Source organism: Notamacropus eugenii, chromosome 6 (assembly GCF_028372415.1).
Source record: "Notamacropus eugenii isolate mMacEug1 chromosome 6, mMacEug1.pri_v2, whole genome shotgun sequence".
NCBI lineage: Eukaryota > Metazoa > Chordata > Mammalia > Diprotodontia > Macropodidae > Notamacropus > Notamacropus eugenii.
In genome coordinates, this window is record NC_092877.1 from 359,579,498 (window position 1) to 359,602,831 (window position 23,334).

General features: G+C 43.3%; 1 protein-coding gene across 4 annotated transcripts; it reads left to right on the forward strand.

The window, feature by feature from the left end:
- The first annotated feature begins 20 nt into the window (after positions 1-20).
- On the forward strand, positions 21-22,924 carry SLITRK3 (SLIT and NTRK like family member 3). 4 transcript variants are annotated; one of them, XM_072618563.1, is made up of 3 exons: positions 21-252; positions 10,278-10,470; positions 15,461-20,389. In XM_072618563.1, exon 3 carries the CDS (start codon positions 15,479-15,481, stop codon positions 18,428-18,430), a length of 2,952 nt encoding a protein of 983 aa, XP_072474664.1. In that variant the 5' UTR covers positions 21-252; positions 10,278-10,470; positions 15,461-15,478; the 3' UTR covers positions 18,431-20,389. The 4 variants fall into 4 exon arrangements, with proteins under 4 accessions (XP_072474664.1, XP_072474665.1, XP_072474666.1 ...); XM_072618565.1 differs by lacking the exon at positions 21-252 and adding an exon at positions 20,409-22,924 and having other exon boundaries at positions 9,042-10,470; positions 15,461-18,022; XM_072618564.1 differs by lacking the exon at positions 10,278-10,470.
- Positions 22,925-23,334: the final 410 nt, after the last annotated feature.

Consider the following 23,334-nt stretch of genomic DNA (forward strand, 5'->3'; position numbering starts at 1 on the left):
GCGGCAAAGAAGCTGGGAAAGGGAGGTGGGGGTGGCGCTTGTGTCCAGGAGTAGACTGGCTCTGGACTGGCTCTGGACTGGCTCCCCGGGACCACCAGAGTCCGCACCCTCTCTTTCCCGGTACTGCCTGCCTCGCCCTCATCGCAGCAGTCTAAGGATACGTTGCACTGTTATTTCGGATGCCTCTGCAATGTCTTCCATATCCTGGAGAAAAAAATCATGCTTTGGAGAAGCACAGTACACCCACAGATGGTAAGTAAACAGGCAACAGTTCGGTACATAGTGAAAAGCTTTGGAGTCAGAGAACCTGGGTTCAAATAATGCCTCTGTCATTTCGTACTGCTGTGACCTTGGACAAATCACTTCACATTAGTGAGCTTTATTCTCCTTGTCTGAAAAATGATGTTAAACTAGATCAGGGGTTCGTAACCTGTGTGCCTGTGTGTATGTGTGTATGTGTGTGTGTGTGTGTGTGTGTCTCCTTTTGGCAGTGCGGTGAACCCAGTGGTAGCAGGGTGGTGAAGCCTACAACCCTCTTCTCAGAATCAGGTTTTTCAATAAAGTAAAATACATAAGAACGCAAATGGAACCACAGATTCGGAAAGTTATAGATGGATTTTTTTTTTCCTATCGAAATTCTCAGACTCTCTCTAATCTATTGGTGGACTCCAAATTAAGATCCCCCTTGAACAAAAGATCTGGAGTCCTTCTTAAATCTAAATCTGCTTCATGGTTAATCTTGAAAAAAAGATACATAGGGAGTCTCGATCCCCTTTTGCATTGTGGTATCTTGCATCTTTCTTAAAAAAAGATAATTAAACAAGGAAAAGACTTTAGGGTCCTTAGCTACCATACTGTAGCATGTAAGACATGTCTTTCAGGTCCCAAACATGATGTCCTTACTTCAGCAGGAGTAACAAAGTATACAAGGTTTATGTACTACACTGAGTTAAGTATTAGAGACAGGTAATTTCTAGCAGATGTGTGCCAGAAACATAGTATTTTGTGCACTTGTTAATATTTTAATTCCTAGTACTTATATAGTATATTAAATTTGTAGAGATGGTTGTGGGAGAGAGGTACTAAATATATTATTGATTTCCATTTTATAGTTAAAGAAACTGAGGCTTGGAGAGGTTAACTAACTTGATAGTGTGTGCAAAGCATAGAAGGGACAAAGACAGGATTTGAATCCAGAACTTTGTAACTCCAGGGCTAGCGATCTGACTCTGAAAACCAAGTGATTTTTCTCTTAAAGAGGAAAAATGTGTATACTTGAAATGGATTTGCTTAACAAATCAGTTTGGATTATTGCTATTATTATGTTTGCATGTACATAGCATGATAAATGAAGTTTCTCCTTTCACTCTCTCTTGCTCTGTAAAATTTCCATATCCTCAGCTTGTGGGGTCCACTTCCATCATGAACTCATTCCTAATGGCTCTACCTGTTACTGATTTCTTCCTCCTGTAATTATTGTGTATTACTTTGCCTATACTTTGCATTATATCTGTCTACATATGCCCTCCCCCCAATAGAATATAAGCAGCTTGAATACAACAACTGCTCCTATTTGTCTTGTCACAGAGTCCTGGATTCAAATCCTGTTTCTGTCATTTGTAGACTTTATGCTCATGACCAAGTCACTTCTTCAAGCCCTGAGCACCTTGTACATACGGAGTCAACACTTCACAAATGTTTGTTGAATTGAATTGAACTGTCTTACAAAATAAAACATTAATATTTGACTTTTGAATTAGTGAATCTTGGGTTATAGTTTATTCATTTATTCATCCATTCATTCCACAATTTGATATTAATACCTGAAATTGATATAGCAATTAGACGTTTGACAAAGCACTTGTCTTGCTGTTCCATACAAAGTAAAACATCGACTACATGGTCTGTTTATTTCTGCAGTCTGATTTGACCCAGAGCTTGGTTCTATACTGTATGGGTACCTCTTTAGGAAAGGAAAACTCTTAATAGCTTCAAGTTCAAATCAGCATTTCAAGAATTTCTGGCATGATTAAAACATTGCAGGCATATATTTCATCAATATTTTCCTGAATTGTTTGCTTTGCTGCATTTATGACACCACAGATGGCTGTCTCGAGAGAAAAACATCAAGCATGCTCAACTGCAAAGGGAAGTGTGTTTGTTTTGTTTGCTTTTGTGCTGTTCTCTTTATATATATATATGTATATATATATGTATACATATATACATATATACATATATATATATATACAGAGAGAGAGAGAGAGAGAGAGAGAGAGAGAGAGAGAGAGAGAGAGAGAGAGAGAGAGAGAGAGAGAGAGAGAGAGCAGGTGGCATTTGGTTTGGAAATGCCAACCCTTAATGGCATGATTTTGTAAGTGTGAAGATATGTCCTGCAAATTAATGGAGTTTCAGAATAATTGTGAGCCATCAAATGGAATGGTTGGATGGTTTGGCCTGTAGAGAAACTGATCATTTGAAATATTAGGACTGTAATTGATTGTCTGTTGACAGATTGATACAAATATCCTCATTTGGGGTTCTCAAAGAGGTTTGCAATTAAAAGTGGCATTTAATAACATTTCTGTTCTGTAGGTTCAATACACAGCCCTGGAATGGGACAAGGAAATAATAAATTAGAAGTTGAGAGACTGACTGGAACTTAATATTTCTCAAAAAGCATCACCATCTTTCCAGCTCTTACTTTCTAGGACTCTGTAATCCTCAAGTGCTTGCCACATATTTGTTCACTCACCAAATATTTATTGGGCAATTGCTACAGGCAAACCACTCTTTGGGCTCCTATAATGAGATACATCACCATAGCACCGTGGCAAATATTTTGAAGAGCAACTCAAAAAAGTGTGTCCCCTCGCTCTCTAAAGACTTACTGTCTAAGATAGCAGGAAGAAAGAACCACAGAATTTAAAATTGGAAGGAGTCTTAGAATATTAGCTAATCCAACCCTCTCATTTTATGATAAGAAACTGGGTAAGGTGCATTAAGGTAAGATGAAGTGGATAGTGTCAAACAGATAGTAAGAAGCAGAGCTAACAGCAGTTTGGTGACTGACAAAAATAGATGCTCAGCGAAGGAAGCAAAAAAAAAAAATTCAACCCTCTTCCCATCAAATCAACTTTATAATTGACAATATGAAACAAATAATAGATACAGAGTAGTGGTAGAATTAATTAATTTATGAATTCTTAAGATTTTGGGGGGAATGTATGAGACCCTTTTGGCATTCTCAAAATCCTGTTCTTAAATATATAAAACACATATCATTACAAAAGACACCAGTTATATTAAAATGCAAGACTTTTACAAGATATGGTTATCAAAACAATAAGAAAAACAACCAAGTTAATAGTCTCCCAAATACACACACACAAACACACACACATATTTGAGTTAAGCAAGTAGAAAAACAAGTAAGTTAAGAATCCTTGGGTATTCTTCTGAAAAATCCAGTACCCATCTGGGATGATACATTTTCCTTCAGATGTCCATATGAGAAAAGAAAATCAATTTAAATACTCAAGAGGCAGAGCTACAGATACAAGAAATCACTAAATGCTACTTGTTTAATGGCACAGGAGTATTGAAAGTAAATTTAGATGAGAGACACTGAAAGAAGTCATGTATTCCTAAGAGCCATTACCCAATAGATAAATTGTAAAATGATATTGAGCAAGCAGTCGTCAAAGGAAAAAAAATCCGTTTTCAATAAGAATATGAAAAATACTTGAAATTACTAATAATTAGAGAAATGCAAATTTAAAAACTTTTGCGTTTCAGTAAATTGAAGAAATCACACCCATCAAATTGGCAGACATTGCCATCTTTTGTCAAAGAGGAAAATGTAACATGTTGGAGAAGCTATGGGAAAAGACACATTGATGAGTTGTTGGTTTAACTGTGAATTGGTCCAGTCATTCTAGAAAACAATTTGGAAGTATATCCATTAAGTTTCTAAACTGAGCTTACTCTGTTAACTAGCTATTGCACTATTAGGCTTATACCCCCAAAGAACTCAAAGAAAGAGGAAAAAGAACTATATATTGATGTGTATGAGTGTACATATACACATACTTATATGTATATATATATATGTGTGTGTGTGTGTGTGCATAAATACACATACATATATATGTATACACACACACACATACACACACTCATTTATAGTAGGCAAAACATAAGTGGATGACTGAAGTTAGATGAATTGGCTACTGAGAAGGGAATGCAGATCTAGACAAGCAAGGTAATTTCTCTGGAGCCATGCGTGACTGGTTGTTGTGTTTGTCCGTGGTTTTCAAAGAGCACCATGATATCAGTCAGGTAAATGATGACATGACTTGCAGTTGACTTTGATTTGAGGGAGGGAAAGCTGTGCACTGTTACCAGCCTTACTTTCTCCTCCAGAGCCGTCTGAGTCTAGTGGCAGGATATTTACCAGGAGAACTGGAGAGGGCCCAGGATGTGGGCAGTTGAAGTAGTTGCCTGGAGTTCAATGACTTATCAGTGAGGCAGACAGAAGCTAGGATCTGTGGATAGGTAGATGGCCAGAGATGTTTTAAATTAAAGCTTAATTATCAACTTCAAAAGTTTTGGAAAATATATGAACAAAAAGAATTAAAAAATTGCATTAGATAAATCAGGTCTTCTCATCAAGAGCTTGAGCAGTTCACTTTGCTTTTGAGTTTACTGCTTATATCACTTGTTTGTGTGGTCAGTCAGTTCTTTCAGAGTCTCTGTGACCCCATTTGGGGTTATCTTGACAAAGATATTGGAAGGGTTTGGGATTTCCTTCTCCAGCTTATTTGACAGATGAGAAAAGTGAAGCAAGCAAGGTTAAGTTACTTGCCCAGGATCACATAACTAGTAAGTATCTGAAGCTAAATTTGAACTCAGGAAGATGATTTTTTCTGACTCACAGCCCCACACTCTATCCACTGTGCCACTCAGCTGCCCTGTTGTTCAACTAGAATTTATTTATTAAATGCCTATGTACTATGTGCAAGGCCCTTTGCAAAGTATTAGGGACACAAAGAAAGAGGGAGGAGACAACTTCTATTCCCAAGGACTTCAGATCTAATGGGGGAGAAAACATGCAAAAGAAACAAAAACTATATATGGATTATATTTTTACTGGAAAAATTGGATGGTCTTAAAGGAAAGATATTAAGATTAAGGAAGACTGGGAAAGAAGGTAGAACTTTAGTGGAGATTTGAAGAAAGCCAGGAAAGTGTAGGTATGGAGCTGAAGAGGGAGAGAATTCCAGGAATATGAGTCAGCCAGGAAAAACATTCTGAGACAGCATAAGTGTCAGGTTGGAAACAGATTCTGGAGGCCAGGGTATCTAGTTCCCAGAGTACAGGAATGGATGGAAAGTACAAGATAATCAGAAGGCAGAAAGGAGTCAGATTATGAAGATCTTTGAAAGTCAGAAGATTTTAGATTTGATTCTGGAGGCCATTGTAATGTTAATGAGATTTAAATGTCTTTCCACCCATTAATAAGTTTCAGGAGAAGTCCATTAAGGGAAGCTTGATTAAGCGAGGCTTGTTTTGTACGAAGGCTCACACCTTTTGTTAATTTCTAATGAGGCACTGGATGACCTGCTCAGAAAAGTGTATACATACTCTGAGGGGAGGTTTTGTTTTGGGTCTTACTCTTTGGAAGAAGATTCTTATGCCAAATGAGACTCTGGGTAGCCATTAAGGAGGCCCTTCACACATTCTCCACACCCCCACACCCCCACCCCACTTTGGAAACCCAGATATTGGTGCTTCTCTCTCTGGTAACTATGTATGTATGTAATGGTCAGACAGCTGGATCTGTCTGTTGATCTGTGATGTATGTATTGCTTATAGTCAGACAATTAAAAACCTTGTCTGTTGGTTTTTATTTCTCTGCTTGTATTTTCTCTGTTGGTATATGTGATTAAAGAAAATTGTTGACACCTCAAAAGTTGCTTTCCTTTTAGAAAAGCAGATCTAAGAACCTGTGATAGCAGGCCACCCTGGATATGTCAGGATACTTGCTGCTACAACCATAGGGAGCCAGTGGAGTTTCTTGGATGATGGTGGGGGTGACCTGTACAGAGTCATAATTTAGGAAGATAATGGTATACACTTTTACCACCACCCCCCCGACCCTATTCTCTGGGGCTATGTTACACAAGATGCTCATCAATAAGGAAGCATCAATGTATTTAAGGACATAGTTTAAACATAAAATGCTTCTCTGAAAGAAAAAAAAAAACTCTTCAAGTAGCTCAACACTCAATCCCATATTCAGAACCTCTGTTTCAAATTATGCAATATTAATCCCCACCCCCAATGCCCAACATATCTTGCACATAGTATTTGACCAAATGAATGAATTGAAAAAGGATAAAATTCTATAAATACAAATGCTACATTTAGGAAACACTTTTAACTTTTAGAGGTTCTGTATTATACACAAAACTATACCTATAGTCTATAAGGATAATAAATCTATATATTTGTGTCTTTTCAAACAGTGTTCTCTATGATTAGGATCATCAAAACTCTGTTTGGTCTGAAATATTTCCATTGGCCATAGCCATGTTTAAGGATATCCCCTTTTTATTAAGAGGGGAGCCAGCTTGACATAATGACTAACATGCAAGACATGGCTTTAGGGAGACATGGGTTAGAATCCTGCCATGCATATTTGCTAGGTGTGAGTTCTTGGACAAGTCAACTTACTTCTTTAGTTTGAGTCTCCTTGTCTGTGAAACAGTGATAATAATAGCACCTACCTCGCAGAACTGTTTCAAGAAAGAGATGAGATAATGTAGGCAAAGCCTTGGCAAACTTTAAAGTGCTCTCTAAAGGTCAGCTATTATTAACATGCTACCTTCTCCTCTTATTCCCTAGTAGCTACCAGGCCGTGTGAGCATCTGCTCACAGACGAGGCAGAGAGACCCTCCTGACCAAATATTTTTCTTGTTCTTGGAGGACACCAAAAAGGAGAAACAAGAAAAGAGGAAAAAAAAATCTCAAGAGAATAGATCAAAGAGCTTGAGTCTTACTCTTATTTCTTTTGGGTCCAACCTAATATTTTTTGAGCCAACAGGGCATGTGGGTATGTTTTTTTTTTTTTCACAGCTGCCTACATATAATATGGTGTACCCAAGAGTGATTAGCTTCAAATTGTACAACCACCTGCAAGAGGCTAGGAAAGGGTCTAAGTGATTCATCTCCCCACCACTCCTCCTCTCTAGTTTCCTTTCTCCAAAAATCTGCTTGAAATGTTGGAGTGATACAACCTTTCTCTTCTGTTAAGAGATTTGACTTGAAACCTTTGTCTGTAAAACTGAAGGCAAATGTTCTTTCCATTTGTCCTATCATCCTGTGAAAATAACATCTGAAAATTCCCTGAGCCTAGAAAAAGGAGAGGTTTGTAGTTCATATCAGGACTGAAACACTGTATTAAAAAAAAAGCTGTCTACCTAATAATTCTTCATTCACCAGTTTCTAAGTCTCTGTAATATTTATTGATATAGTGAAGTAATCTCTAAAGTAGTAGATATCATTCGGGGGAACAAAGGGCTCAGTTTCTTCCTCTGTGAAAGCAGGGAGTTTGACTGGATGGTCCCTTTCAGGGCCACAAATCAGATCCTAAGAGTTTGTTAGCCATTTTAAGTTTCAAGCTTAACAGAAAATGTGTTTGCTGACAGAAAACCAGCAGTCTGGTATTGAATTTAGGACCTCCAATAAAAAAAGGGGGGCGGGGGAACACCTTCTGAGGGCCCTGGATTTCTTTGTGACCCCTGGTATCCAACTCTCCTTTCCCAAAGAAAAGCAGCACGGACTCTGAACCTGTTGTGTCTTTGCAAAATCTTGTATGTAACAGTCCAACAATGGTGATCCTTTGTATCTCATGCTCATAGCATTAGGATGCTGTGCATTACATCGAGCCAGAGACGGAAGCAATGTCTCTCCACAAGCCTGTCAAAGCTTTCCAAATATAGATTAAAAGTCCAGTCCTGTCTTTTTTTTTTTTTTTTTTTTTGCAAGAGGCAAAGGAGAGTTCTTTTAAAAGCTTTTTAAAAAATAAGGTCGTGTTCCCTTCCCATCTACAATTATAATAGCCACTCAAAACTCCCCCCTGTCTGGTACAATTTATTGCATGCTCTTGGCGAAGGAATGGCTCTAGATAGATTGTTACAGGGACTACTTTCTTTCTTTCTTTTTTTTTTTTCCTGTTCGGTTGCAGAGTTTAGTGGAAGTCTTCTTCTCTTTTCTCCAATATTGTCCCTGTGTAAATGAGCTGTTAAAGAAGGGAAACATTGGTTTACACTGCAGATTGGACAGAGCCTTGAAAGGACTGCATTCGTGTGACTGCAGAGAAAGGCGACGATCTACTCCAACGGGGATGGGATGCTGGAAGGAGACTTTAGCCAGAGATGCTATACTTGTTAACACGACTGGCCCTGTTTCATTACTTTGTCACCATCCTGGCACGCATCTCCTTTCTTCGTCGCCCCCTACAGACACACAGTCACACGCGTCCGCCCGCGCGCGCGAACACACACACACACACACACACACACACACACACACACACACACACACACACACACACACACACACCCCTTCAGTTTACTCCCTTCTCTTAGGCAAGCATAAATAGATGAAGAGGAAATGTGTTCGTTTTCGAAGCTGTGCCTTGTTTGTCACTAAGGTGGGAGACAGGTTTCACGTCACTTCGAGAAGTCTTGGATGGGAGGATTGGGCGGGGGAGGGGGAAGGCACCCACCCGTCCCCTCGGTGCTGATCCGAGGAATCCTGGGCGTGCTGGGGCTGTAATTTTCCAAACAGACGCTCTCTACCTCACCATTGCAAAGACATGAAACTTAAAAATGCGTGTCTTAGGGGTTCCCAATGATGCGGAAACCCCTATCTGTTCTTGAAACTGAGTTGCGTTTTGCACATAGACTGGGGGTAGAAGACAAGCGGAGATTGGGGGTGGAGAGAGAGAGAGAGAGAGAGAGAGAGAGAGAGAGAGAGAGAGAGAGAGAGAGAGAGAGAGAGAGAGCGAGCCTGAGTACAGCGCACCAGCCAGAGCCCCAAGCCCACTTCCTCCCTCACCAGGGGATCTGGCTGCGATGTGTGAGCGGACTGCATGCAGCCGCAGCAGCAGTAGGGGCAGCAGCAGTGGCGGCATCTTTCTCTAGCCGGCGGGGGAGGGCCCTAGGCTGGGAGGCATTCTGGCCCAGGCTCCGGGTGCTGGGATGATCAAGGGGGCGGCTCAGGGCTGTGTCTATTTCATTCCCCAGTTTGGGAGGGGAGAAGGTGGGCAGGCTATTGATGGGTTGAGATTCCTCGTATCCTGTTTGGCGTGGCCCTGGACGCCCCGAGCTTCTGCTGGATAGTCAAGGCGCAGAGGCCGGTAAGTACCGCCCGATCCGATTTCCGTTATTTCCGGGCCAGTGAAAGTGGCGCTCTGGGAAGACCAGCTGCCAAAAGATCCAGCCACCTCCGTGGTAGGCTGTTCACCCTCCACCAGCATTCTGCAGCTTTGCCCTTCTTCGGTCCCCAGGATCTTTGGACCAGGAAGGGGGCTAGGCGGCAGGTTCCCATAGTCAGAGGGCTCCATTCCTGGACCAGGGTTCCGCTTGCATTTGCCCTAAATCCTGAAACCCAATGGCGCGGATCTAACCATATGGCCATCTTTTTTTTCAAGCCCTCCCCCACTCCTTTCCTTCTCTGTGTCTCTTCCCCTTCTGGTTAAGGCTGGCATAAATAGTTGGATCTGGTCCACCCTCAACCCCGCCTGCCGCCTCTCCTCCCCGCCCACCACCCACCTCCCCCTTCACTCCTTACACCATCCACCCACCCCGAGGGAGCAGGGTAAAAGATGCCCTGGGAGCGAAGGAAGCTGTCCCACCTTCAACTGAACTGAAGGAGGCACCAGGCAAGGATTGCCCTGTGAGTGACATCCTTTCCAGAAGAGGGGTGAGGGGCGAGGAGAAGAAAGAAAGGAAGGAATGCAGCAGGACCCAGAAGGCGTTGGGCTCCCAGGGATCGTACATTTCATACCCTTATCTATCTGAGAGGACCTCTCTCGAAAATTAAACTAATGCTGTCCTTGGAAACTTCCGGCTGATAGCGATCCAGCACCCCCAGAGCCGAGGCGCCGAGTTCCCCAGAATTGGGGTCTCTGAAGTAGCTGTGTTTGGTGCTTCCCCCAATCCTCAATAGGTATGCAGCGACCATTTCTAACTTCATCTCATCTACAGGACTCGAAGGTAAAAACACTTAAAAGGATTACAAGCGTGGTTTGGTGGCATCCCTGAAAGTTCCTGGTTGAGAAAAAGAGAGACAGCAAGGCGATGGCGTTATGGATACAGTTCATCTTAAGGAGTTTGCAGCTCGCCTAGCCAAGCCACTCAGAGCAAACGCGGGGAGTGCTTTAGTCCTCAGCATGGATAGGTATTGACTGAGTTCTTTTTCTACTTTGTTTAATTGAAATCAATAACTTAACCTCAATGTATTTTAGTACAGGCATGTCTACTATATTTGTGTAGGCATGGATGTACTTGTCCTTTTTTAAACGATTCTTGCATTTTTTTTTTTTATTCTCTGCATGAATGTTGAATTAGGTGTCTAGCAGGCGAATGAAAGGGGGCAGGAGACTGATGAATGTGTGTCGAACCCCTGGTAATTAGAGCAAATGATGAGCAGCACCAATAAATAGGCCAGGTGAAAGATCTGAGGCTTCCCTCTCTCTCCCTCCCCCAGACTCCATCGGCCTGTATATGTTGCTCTTAGAATAAAAAAAAAAATACTCATTTTAGCTTTTAATACTTTATCATTCTGAACACCAATTCGTTTTGCCTGGATGGCAGAGGATTAGGGAGGGGTTTGTATGAGGCTTCGAAAAAATGCATAATGCAGAGTTTAAATTATTCTGATTATTATTTTTCGGAGGGAGAACTCTTTCAGCTTCCATAGTGGCACATTCACTCAGCTCCGAGGAGATCTCTTTGAATTAAAGAGTAGGGGTGACGCTATGGACTGCCTCTGTGGAGCCTGCTAGAGTTGGGGAGAAAGGACTCCTTGTCCTGCTCTTCGATAAGCAAATTATGCCTAGTGTTTCAGTGTACGGATCTGATGCATGGGGACTCCTTGGGGTCCCTCTAACTTTTAGGACCCTCCCCAAAGAGGCTCCCTTGAAACTGTGGATGGAGAGGGGGAGAAAAAGGTAGAAATAGAGTGAACTGTTTAGCTGGCGTCCTCCAGCTTTAAGGAGTGTAGTTGAAGAGAAAACAATTCCCCAAACCAGGGAGGGTCATTGACAATCGTTGCGTTGTAGCAAACGATGACATTTCAGTTACTCCATATTCCTCCAACTGATCCTGGATTCTAAGGAGATCCTGGAAATATTCTCTGTTCACTAAGTGATGGTGGGAAGCAGTGGGTGGAAAGAGGAGAGTGGGGGGGAGGGGAACTGAGGGAGAGAAGGGATTTGGATTGTTCATAGGCGAGATGGGGAACTCAGTGGTGTGTTTGAGTCTGTGTGTATGTATGCGTGTTCATGTAATATATGCAGGATGCCAAGGTGGTTTACCTTGAATATGAAGGAACAGGGGTGGGTCTAGCGAATAAGAGGGAAAACCGAACCCATTTATGGCATAAAATGTGAGATGATCTTTAACAGCGACTACATGGCTTAATTGACTGCAGTTTCCCATCAGAGCTCCTGGGAACTGGGGTGGGAATGTGCATACATTTTTTAACGCATGTTCTCGTGCACGGAGGGATTAAATGTCTGGAAGAAGTTCATTGTTTATCAGGGGTACCTAGATATTTGAAGCTCGTAAGTTTCCAAATGAACAATCCAGGGGCGTGTTTTTCTTCACAATTTCCTCGCGACACTTGATGGAAAATCCCTCTGTTAACTTCCAGTCCTGGGGAAAAGGACAGTGATCCCAATGCTGGGGCCACAAGGTCTTCCCCAAGTGGATCTCAGACCACACGAATCCAGAGGACGCCGGTCAGCTGAGGATCTCGTCTAAGCAGTCCCTTTTTGTGCCCACCACTTTCTCCATCTTCTCTGATTTCTCAGTAAAGCTGCATTACCTTTTTGCGGGCTTTCCTGTGAAAAGGGTTGAAGAGGGAGCTTTAAAAGGGAGGGAAAAAAATTCCTTTTGGAGACTGATGGAAAGATCCGAATTGCCTGCTGGTCCTAGCCTACTGGGTGCAGCACCCTCTCTCACGCATACTGAGCCCCCTTCCCCCACCTCTTTCACCCTATAGAGGAGTGGGAGGGAAGGTTTTGACATCAGAAGCAAAGGGGTTAAGGTGCCTCGCGCTTTTCCCGGTGGAAGAATGAGAAATGCCTTTCTGTTACCCGAGTGATCCGGTTCTCTTCTCAGTGATTTGCTTTGCCTCGCTCCCTTTGAAAGCAGCAAGCCAACTCAAGGCTGTTAAATCCCGGGGAGAAAGAAGAAGGCTTCGGCTGCGGCACCGACAAAAGGATTCCTGGTGCAAAGGACTGAAGGGGAATGCCGGCCACTGCTGGCCCCCAGCAGTCCCTGCAGGGGACTGGCTGGGCATGGGTTCCAGGACAGCCGGGTACATTCCAGAGGGACTTCCCGGCCCCAGCGCACAGGTCTCTCTTTTCGGTCAGTACTTGGAGAGGGAACTGTCAGTCCGGCCAGGGTAGCTGGGAGGTCTAGGAACAGGCATGAAGTCTTACTTTCCCAACCGTCTGAATCAACGGAGCTTAACTGGACTTGGGAGTCAACCAGTCTGGCACTGATTCCCTTGCTGGAGAGTTCAAGGCCAACCCTTTCCCTCTAACCCTGACATTGATCACCCCTCCCCTCTTCCCAGCGATTGCCATTATTCTCGGTGGCTACTTTTTTCCCTTTCTTGGTTTTCTAAGCCTGGACCGCTTTCCTAACCTCCACCCCCACCCCCGTGTTGACACACGCACGCGCGCGCGCGCGCACACACACACACACACACACACACACACACACACACACACACACACGAGAAAACTGTGCAGTCAGGGCTTCCCAGTGCGCGCTCCCGAACCCATGCTAAGCGCGCCCCCATTCATTTGTTCCTTTTCTCGGAGCTCATTTTCATGACATGGAGAAGCCTGATCCAGGGCAAGAACACATATCCAAAAAAAAGAAAAAACAAAAAACGGAGCGCGCGAGAGAAGCCCGAGATCCTCCACTGTGATTGAGCCTCCCCTCCCTCTTTCCTCTCCCCCCCCCCGCCCCGAAGTGCCGCTGGTGCCCAGAGAAAGCAGCAGCAGCGGCAACAACAGCGGAGTCGGGTGCCTGCAGCAGCCCGCTTCTTCATCCTCCATTGAGTGTGCTAAGCGGCAGCTCTGCATTCTAAAGAAGCCCCACTGAGGAACCCATCGCATTCACAGCACGTCTGGGGCTTAGGGTTTTTTTTTTCCTTCCAATTATTATTATTTTTATTATTATTATTATTTACCCCCAGCCTTGACTGGAGGAAAGGAAAGAGAGAAGGAGAGAGAGAGAGAGAGAGAGAGAGAGAGAGAGAGAGAGAGAGAGAGAGAGAGAGAGAGAGAGAGAGAGAAAGAGAGAGAGAGAGAATCCTTAAACTCCTGGGTTGTTTTGTTGTTGTTTTTCAGATGTGCAAAAAAAAATTCCATCAAAACAGGTAAGTCAAATACTTCTGGTGTTGTCCCCCCTCCCTTCATTTTAGAGACCTCAGTATAGAGAAAATAACGATTTGATCCCAAATGGTAAGGGTAAGATATTAAGTAGATTTCATTATTTTGCAAGGAAAACTAAGAGAACTGATTGATAACTGCAATAGACTCTCCTTTTTCTCTTTTCTTTTCCTGTAAATGTGTTTTTAAGTGGTTATTTGCACAAAGTGTGCTTCTTTTTCTCATGGACCCACCTTTTCTTGCAGCTGTGTGCATTATCTAATGCAAGTTGAATCCAATTCTTTCCCATTTTCCTTATAAATTCATCTCACAGTGCCTAAGTTAGAAGCCAAATTGATAAAATACTTCTTTATGCCATGTGTGTGGGGTAGATAGATATACTAAAAAACATCCTTTTAATTATTTCTCATGATAGAATAAAAGGCCATCAATTTCAGATTACTAATTCAATACCTTGGGAAGGACAATCAAATAAACTGCATTATTATAATTTATTCATGTAGACATTCCTTTACATTATATGATATCTAGGGGAGGAAAAGGAGGACCATGTAGGAAGGAGCTGTGTATTATTAGCAAAATGTGTTGCATTTTTTTTTGTTGTTGTTGTTGTTGTTGGAGAATAGCTTTCTTTGCAATGTATACAGTCTGATAGTCCATTTATCTCCAGGTAAGCGCCAAGGTTTTTCTCGTTCCTTTTAATCACCACCCATCTCTCAAATATCTCAAAATCTTTCAATCACCACCCTCCTTCTCTCCTCTCACCTTACCTACCCTCTCCCAGCTTTTCACAGGATCCCTTGGTTTATCATGGGTCAAAGATAGCATAATCCAAGCTGGGATCTTAGAGCTATTCAATACACAGATGGTCTCATATTCAGTACCCTTTAACTGTCAGTCTCCTTGGACCTGCCAATTCCATAGGCATGTGTTCTGGAAAGACTAATTATTTCTAAAGGCTTTAACCAAGCAAATATGTGGGCAGTGTTTGTTTAATTAACACCTGCATACTCTCCACAGGGTGTTTTTTTGGGGGGGAGAGGAAGCTGGGGGACTTTGTGTTGCTGCTCATCATCTTTTATGGAGTACACTGTGATATTATCTCAAGAAAATCCTTAAGTCTTCCAGGGATATCAATCCATCTTGCACATTCCAGGCCAAAAGAAATAGAATGATATGGTCTCAGATCATGCTATTGCACCATCTAACATAATAACTTTGGGGAACTGTGTGTGTATGTATGAATGTATGTGTGTATGTATGTAGACCTATATTTCAATGACCTGTATTCCCATCAGATTTTTATTGGGACTTTTCATAGGAGCTACTGATCTTTCCTACTTCCCAGGGCAGGGATGTGATGGGTATAGGAGGGAGGAGTGGGAAGAAACTCTGATGTCTAAAATATCTTAATATTATAGATTCTATCTCTGCCTCAAAGTGAACTGTGACTTGCATACTTCCGTTTGCTATAAGGGGGCACAAAAAGACTGCTTTGGTGATAAGCCATTTACTAGGTGTGACATAAGTTGAGGCAAAAGGTAACTCATGATGAAACATTTTAGTGTCTCTCAAATCCAAAATATAGGACATTCTCGGAAAATTGCACCTAGCTCAGCTTTGTTTTGAACACTGGCTTAACAAAGGCTGAACTTTCCATAAGGCTCATAAAAAGCCCCACATGTAGGAGTTTATTTTAAAATAGTGCATTATGACTAAATGCTAAAAAAAAAATCCACATTTTTATTTCTCTTGCAGTTTGATCAGCACTGAGTGATGAAACCTCCCATGGCTGAAATTCTTCAGAAAGGAAGGATGCTGTGGATAATTCTTTTAAGCACAATTGCCCTAGGATGGACTACACCTATTCCCTTGATAGAGGACTCAGAGGAAATAGATGAACCGTGCTTTGATCCATGTTACTGTGAAGTGAAAGAAAGTATTTTCCATATCCATTGTGACAGTAAAGGATTTACAAATATTAGTCAAATTACTGAGTTCTGGTCCCGACCTTTTAAACTGTACCTGCAGAGGAATTCCATGAGGAAATTGTACACGAACAGTTTCGTTCATTTAAACAATGCTGTGTCTATTAACCTTGGGAACAATGCTTTGCAGGACATTCAGACAGGGGCCTTCAATGGCCTCAAAGTTTTAAAGAGGCTGTATCTACATGAGAATAAACTGGACATCTTCAGAAACGACACTTTCCTGGGTTTGGAAAGTCTAGAATATCTGCAGGCAGATTACAATGTCATTAAACGGATTGAGAGTGGGGCCTTCCGAAACCTGAGCAAATTGAGGGTTCTAATCTTGAATGACAACCTCATTCCCATGCTTCCTACCAATTTATTTAAAGCTGTCTCTTTGACTCATTTGGACCTTCGGGGAAATCGGTTAAAGGTCCTTTCTTATCGAGGAATGCTGGACCATATTGGTAGGAGTTTGATGGAGATCCAGTTAGAGGAAAATCCCTGGAATTGTACCTGTGAAATTGTACAGTTAAAGAGCTGGCTTGAACGAATACCATATACAGCCCTGGTTGGAGACATTACATGTGAGACTCCCTTTCACTTTCATGGGAAGGACTTGAGAGAAATCAAGAAGACTGAACTCTGTCCCCTGCTGTCTGATTCAGAGGTGGAGGCCAATTTGGGGATTCCTCAATTGTCATCCAGCAAGGAGAATGCATGGCCCACCAAGCCCTCTTCCATGTTGTCCTCTGTCCATTTCACTGCATCTTCTGTTGAATACAAGGCTTCCAACAAACAGCCCAAACCCACTAAGCAACCCCGGACACCTAAACCACCCCCAACATCTAGGGGTCTGTACCCTGGGCCAAACCAACCTCCTATTGCTGCTTATCAGACCAGACCCCCAATCCCCATCATCTGCCCTACTGGGTGTATCTGCAGCTTACATATTAATGATCTGGGCTTGACCGTAAACTGCAAAGAGCGAGGGTTCAACAACATCTCGGAGCTTCTTCCGAGGCCATTGAACGCCAAGAAACTGTACTTGAGCAGTAACCTGATTCAGAAGATCTACCGCTCGGATTTTTGGAATTTCTCATCTTTGGATCTCTTGCACCTGGGGAACAATCGAATATCTTATGTCCAGGACGGGGCCTTCATCAACCTTCCCAACCTGAAGAGTCTCTTCCTGAACGGAAATGACATCGAACGGCTAACTCCCGGCATGTTCCGAGGCCTCCAGAGCTTGCACTATCTGTACTTCGAGTTCAATGTCATCCGCGAGATCCAGCCGGCAGCCTTCAGCCTCATGCCCAACCTGAAGCTGCTCTTTCTCAACAATAACCTGCTGAGGACGCTGCCCACAGACGCCTTCGCTGGCACCTCCTTGGCTCGGCTCAACCTGCGCAAGAATTACTTCCTCTACCTTCCAGTGGCTGGCGTCCTGGAGCACCTAAACGCCATTGTGCAGATCGACCTGAACGAGAACCCTTGGGACTGCACCTGCGACTTGGTCCCCCTCAAGCAATGGATCGAGACCATCAGTTCGGTGAGCGTGGTAGGGGACGTGCTGTGCGGGAGCCCGGAGAACCTCACCCGCCGGGACGTGCGCACCGTGGAACTGGAAGTGCTGTGCCCAGAGATGGTGCGTCTGGCGCCCGCTGGGGCCTCCCCAGCCGTGCCGGGTGAGGTCCACCCCGCGGGAGGTCCCACTGGTGCCTCGCCCTATGAGTTCGCCCCCCCAGGGGGCGCTGTGCCCCTCTCCGTGCTGATTCTCAGCTTGCTCGTCCTATTTTTCTCAGCCGTCTTCATTGCTGCGGGGCTCTTCGCCTTCGTGCTAAGGAGGCGTCGGAAGAAGCTACCCTTCCGAAAGCGTCAGGAGGGGGTGGACCTGACCGGAATACAGATGCAGTGCCACCGCCTTTTTGAGGATGGTGGAGGAGGTGGGGGCAGTGGAGGGGGGGGCGGTGGTGGGGGGCGGCCCAGCCACCCCTCCCCGGAAAAAGCGCCCCCCGTGGGTCACGTCTATGACTACATCCCTCACCCAGTGACCCAAATGTGTAACAATCCCATTTACAAGCCCCGGGAAGAGGAGGAGGCCTCTACGGTGGTGGCAGGCCCAGAGGCTGGGGGTCCTGAGAGGGGAGGTCCGGGGACACAGGCCCCGGGAATGGGTGAGCTCCTGGGTGGGGAGCAATTCCCTGAGACGGCCAAGGAGACTAACAGTAACTACCGGACCTTGATAGAGAAGGAGAAGGAGTGGACCCTGGCGGTATCCAGCTCCCAACTCAACACCATAGTGACTATGAATCACCCTCACCCTCACCCCCACCCTCACCACCCAGCCGTAAGTGGAGTGGCTGGGATCGTGGGGGGCACTGGGGGGGACTTGGCTGGGTTCCGGCACCACGAAAAGAATGGAGGGGTGGTGCTTTTTCCCCCGGGGGGAGGCTGTGGTCCTGGAAGCATTCTACTTGATCGAGAGAGGCCCCAGTCAACCCCTTGTACGGTGGGCTTCGTGGACTGTCTCTATGGTACGGTGCCCAAGTTAAAGGAGCTGCACGTCCACCCTCCTGGCATGCAATATCCAGACTTACAGCAGGACGCCAGACTCAAAGAAACCCTTCTGTTCTCGGCTGGAAAGGGCTTCACAGACCCCCAAACCCAAAAAAGTGAATACCTCGAGTTAAGGGCCAAACTCCAAACCAAGCCGGATTACCTCGAAGTCCTGGAGAAGACAACTTATAGGTTCTAACGGAAAGAATAATAATAATAATAATAATATAATAATAAAATTTAAAAGGTTTAGCGCTTTTTTTTTCAAAAGGAAAAGAAAAAAAAAAAGAAATATACCTTTTCCCCGATTTCCACCCGGTTCTAATGAGTCAGTCCTTTTCTCGCTCAGACCCTGCCCTGTCCCCAACAAAACAAAATCCGCATGATAACTAGAGAATACAGATGTATGCTCTTACCCTCCCAGATGTGTTTTGGAGGACGGGCCATACTCAGATCATTAATCAATGAAGTGCCTTCGCAGATTTTGCCAGCAAATGTTATCAATCATTATTTTTTATACTGAAACTTGAGACTTTTGACTGTGCCATGTTAAAGGTATATTATCTGGGATCTTTGTATTGATCCTAATTAAGTAAAATTCTATGTGTTTTTTTTTAGTAACTTTTTTTTCTTTTGGTTTGTGGGAAAGAGAAAGAAAACAAATAAGGTTGGCCTTTGGGGCTTTATTCTTGTCCATCATGGCGCAGATTTCTGTACATGTATTAACAATGCAGTTTGCTGCATGCAGGGGGGGGGGGAGGGGGCGGGTCTTGCTCGAATGTTCTCACTCTCTTGTCTCTTTTACATACGCACAGCCCTAGATTCCCACCCCTCCTCCCTTTGCCGCCTTCTGTCCGCGGGCGCGACCCCGTGCCTAGAGCCGCGTGCACGCACGTAGGTACACGCACACACAAGCATTCACTTCTTACCCTTCCAGTGCACCTAAACCTCCCCCTCCCATGCATTGGGCCGCCTTCACTCGGCCCTCCCTCCCTTCCCACCCCTCCCCTAATCCCACTCCAGGCCAAATCCCACAGAACCTAAGAATCCCACCCATGGCGCGCTTGAGATAAGCAACTTCTTTGTGACTTCATCCTGACGCCAAGATTCGTTGGAGAACATCCGCACTTTCTTATATACATATATAAATAGATATAATATTAAAATATAAAAAGTAACTGGTTATACATATATATATATAAATATATCACTAACAGCTTTATAGGAAGCACTTTTAATGTTTTTCTCACAAAGGTTCAGAAAGAAATGTGCATATATTTATTCTGTAATTCCAGTGACTATCAATTGTAAAGGTAATGTTTAATCATTGTATAGTGATGATGCGTCTGGTATAGCTTTCCTAATAAAAAAAAAACTTTTGAAAATAAATAGACACATGTAGAGGATACAAAGCTCGGCCCTGCAACCCCCAGCTAGACCTTTCTGCCCCAGTTTGAGTTCGAATCTCCTTTCTCACCCTTCCCCCAGAACCTTCGATTAAGATGCTTTTACCCAGCTGCGATGTGCTTCAACTCTAATCAATTTTCCTCCCTCCCCTCCCCCACTCCCTCTGGAACACCTAGGGGGACTGAAAAGAAAAGGAAAGAAATCAACCACAACGACCAAGGTTTGCTATTTGCTATCCTTTCTCCATGCGTTGTGGCAGTAACAGACTCTGCCACTGTGTTGCCAAGGTCAGACCGGCCCAGGTTGGCTTCTTAAAATGCAAGGAAAGAGGGATGAAAACCTCATGGATTGTGGGGCGCGGCTGGATTAGCCCTGGGGAAGACTAGAGGCGCCCCGCACCGAGGGGAAGCCGGGCAGTAGCAATACAGTTTTAAAACTTGCACTGGGGCACCCGCTGAGATGTCATTTGTTTTCTGAAACTTTCCCCCTCTCAGGAAAACGACCCTGAAGCCGGTTATCTAGGAAAGTCTCCGCGCCTTGGCCTCTGGTTGCTCTCATCTCTCTGCCTCCCACTTTCTGCAGAAGTCGTGTCTGAATTAAGAAAAGAGAGGCTGCTGCAACCTTTCCATTCCCTTCCTGCTAGTCATTAAAATCATGTTGGAGAAAGAAAATGGACTTGACAATAACCCCAGCTGTAGCCCACTGAAGTGTGAGTGAAACCAAAGATAATAAGATTTTTAACGTATGTGTATTTATTTATTTATTTTAAGGCACTGGTATCTTGGTCTTGGGAGGAAACGTTGACCCAGGAAAAAAAAAAATATGGAACTTTGAGAGTCGGCACAGAGGAAGATAGAACAGGAGAGGGCGCCAGAGCCCCGGCGAATCCCGGCCCCTGCAGCTACTGCAGAAGCCTGTAGACCAACTCCGGTTTTCAATTTGTGCTTTCTCCAGGACCCCACAGCAGAAATCCATTCTTACACCCCGAATGTAATTCGCCGGATGTCAATAACACCTTCCATCAAGTTGTTTTTTTTCTCTTTTTTTTTTTCCCAAGGGGATGTTGTTAAAAGCAGCTCCTTATGTATCTGTTTGCACCACCAAAGCTGTGTTCTTAAAAAAGCTTCAGCAGCGTCTACACTCTGGAAGACACTTCGTTAGACCAAGTATCTGTCTCTGCATAGCCACAGAGATATGCATACAGATTCGGACACCTACACAAACACACATGCAACCTTAATGTGTCAGTAGATGGGATTTTCAGAACAAATCAGTTTCCTTGCGATTAAGTGACTTGTGCCTGCCCCCTTTGTCAATGGGTTATTTTTGAAAGCATAGCTTGGGAGTCACTGTTAGATTAAATGACAGTCTATGGAATTTTTTTTTCCTTTTTGAAGGGGGGGAGCTGTTATTTTGTTGTAGGGGATGGCAGTCACGTAGGTTGAAGGTAGGACAATTGGTTTAGAGCTAAAGGGGTCCTTAGGGATAATCTAGCCCAATGCTCTCATTTTACTGGATGAAGAAAGTGAGGACCAGGAATTAAGTAAACTGCCTCAGGTCACCGAGCCAGTGAGTGATAGACTCTGGATTTGAGTCTGTGTTCTCTGATGCCAAATCTAGTTCTCATTTCATTGCATCTAGCTTCATTAACAGGTCAAGTGGCTAGCCCAGAGCAAAGCAGCCAGCATGTGGCACGCAGGACTTGAAATCTAATCTTCCAGACTTCAAGGCCAACTTTTTAATCACATTATCACTGTTATGCCCCCTGCCGCTCCCGGAAAGAATTTCATTCTCTAAATGTCACCAGAGACGCTTTCCATTTTTTTTCTATCTTCTTCCTTTCCTCTTTTTTTTTTCTGTTACTGAACTTGAAATTATTATTTCTTGTCTTGTTTCTTGCTTTCTCGTAGCCTCTCCCTTCCCCATTTCTTTCCCCTTATTTCTTTAAAAAGAGGAATGGCTAGAGACCCTGGAAGTCAGTCCTAATAATCAGAATTCTTCTTTCTTTCTCTGTAATCTAGCCATCGTCTTTGCCACGTTTCCGAATTCCTTTTTAATCATGCCCTAAAATCCAGTTCAGTCCTTCCCTTTCCTAAAATGTGTTATTATTCCTGCCTTCCTCATTCATCAAGCGTTTTAATGGCCAAGGAAAATCATAGGCACTAAACAAACAAAAAAGACAAAACAACCTCCAAGTACCAAGTACAAGGCTAATTTCTTTGATGGGGATACTGATATTCTAGACACAACAAAGTATATTATGCAAGTCAGGTCAAAGTCCAAGCCCCTGTGCTCCTGATGTGTTAGACATTTGAAAAGTAGTGAGGAAGATAAAACTGATCAAAGTCCGCGATAAGCCTAGACAAATATTTTAGTACAAATGCAAAAGCAACTCTGATTTGTCTTAAACAGTGATACTCATTTTACCTCTTGAGAGGGAGCAAATCTATTCAATGACAATAAATGAATCCTATGAGAATGGAATTTTATATTTAAATAAGGCAATTTGAGGGCTCTAAATGGAGTACCCCTAAATGGAGTACTAAATTGAGTACCCTCTAAATGGAGTACCCTCCTTGCCCTAGTCATTCATTTGCTCTTTAGGAACACTGACATCAGTTCTTTTCATAACAACTCCACAGTCTCTTTAAAAAAGCCTATTTTTTCTTGTTGTTTTGTAAATGCAGAGAGCAATTAGAATTGTTTTATGATTTTTGCTGCAATTTACTCACATTTGATTTTCAACTCTCTTCTGAGTCATGATTACTTATCACCTTAGTGGACCCAGATTGGAGAGGGATTTGCTATTATTATATCATTTTTGTCTGAGTCATAATAATCACATTTTAGAATCCTTTAATATTCAACCATTCCCATTCATCTAGGAGATGATTTCTAATAACCAGCCTTAAATAATACATTTTCAGTTCAGTTCATTAGTAGTTCTGACAAATGGTAAGTGCAGTTCAGCTTATTGTTTATTCCAGAGCTTTCAAGACATCACACAGCTTTAGTACTGGAAGGTATCTTAGAGGTCATCTGATCTTACCTCTTCATTTTTTGAATGAGAAAACTGAAGGCCAGAGATTAAGGGACTTCCTCAAGGTCACACAGAGAGCAAATGACATAAGCTCACTCCAAATCCTGTAGTCATTTTAATGCACCAAAATTCTGATTTTCTTTACTACTCCTTCCTATTGTTTTAGGAATAGTCATGCTAGTGCACAAAATCCCATAATAGTAAGTATGATGATTTGGAAGATTCCAGGCATGTGTGTGTGTGTGTGTGTGTGTGTGTGTGTGTGTGTTTATTTATTTAGCCAGACATAATAACAAGTCCAGTTGCTGATTGAAATATAGTTTTTTTTTTTCCCTTTCTTTTTGATATTTTGAAATGTCTGGAAAAAAAATCTTATTTGAAAAATTTGCATTGCAAAATGATGCTATGATGGGACAACAAAGGGATTTATTTCATTCACAACACTATACCATTATAATTCTTGTTGTAGAAAGGCAAGCAAGGTGCAGGTGTGTCTCTGAAAGTAGGTTCCAGAGAGCAAGAAATACTGGGAATTTAGGAAGCTGGAATTTCAAAGAAAGTACTTAAGGGAAGACTTTATAGTAATTAGGTCCTGGAGGAGGAGCTAATGAGCTCAAGATAAAACCTGAGGGCTTAATGATGGGAGCACTGTCCAC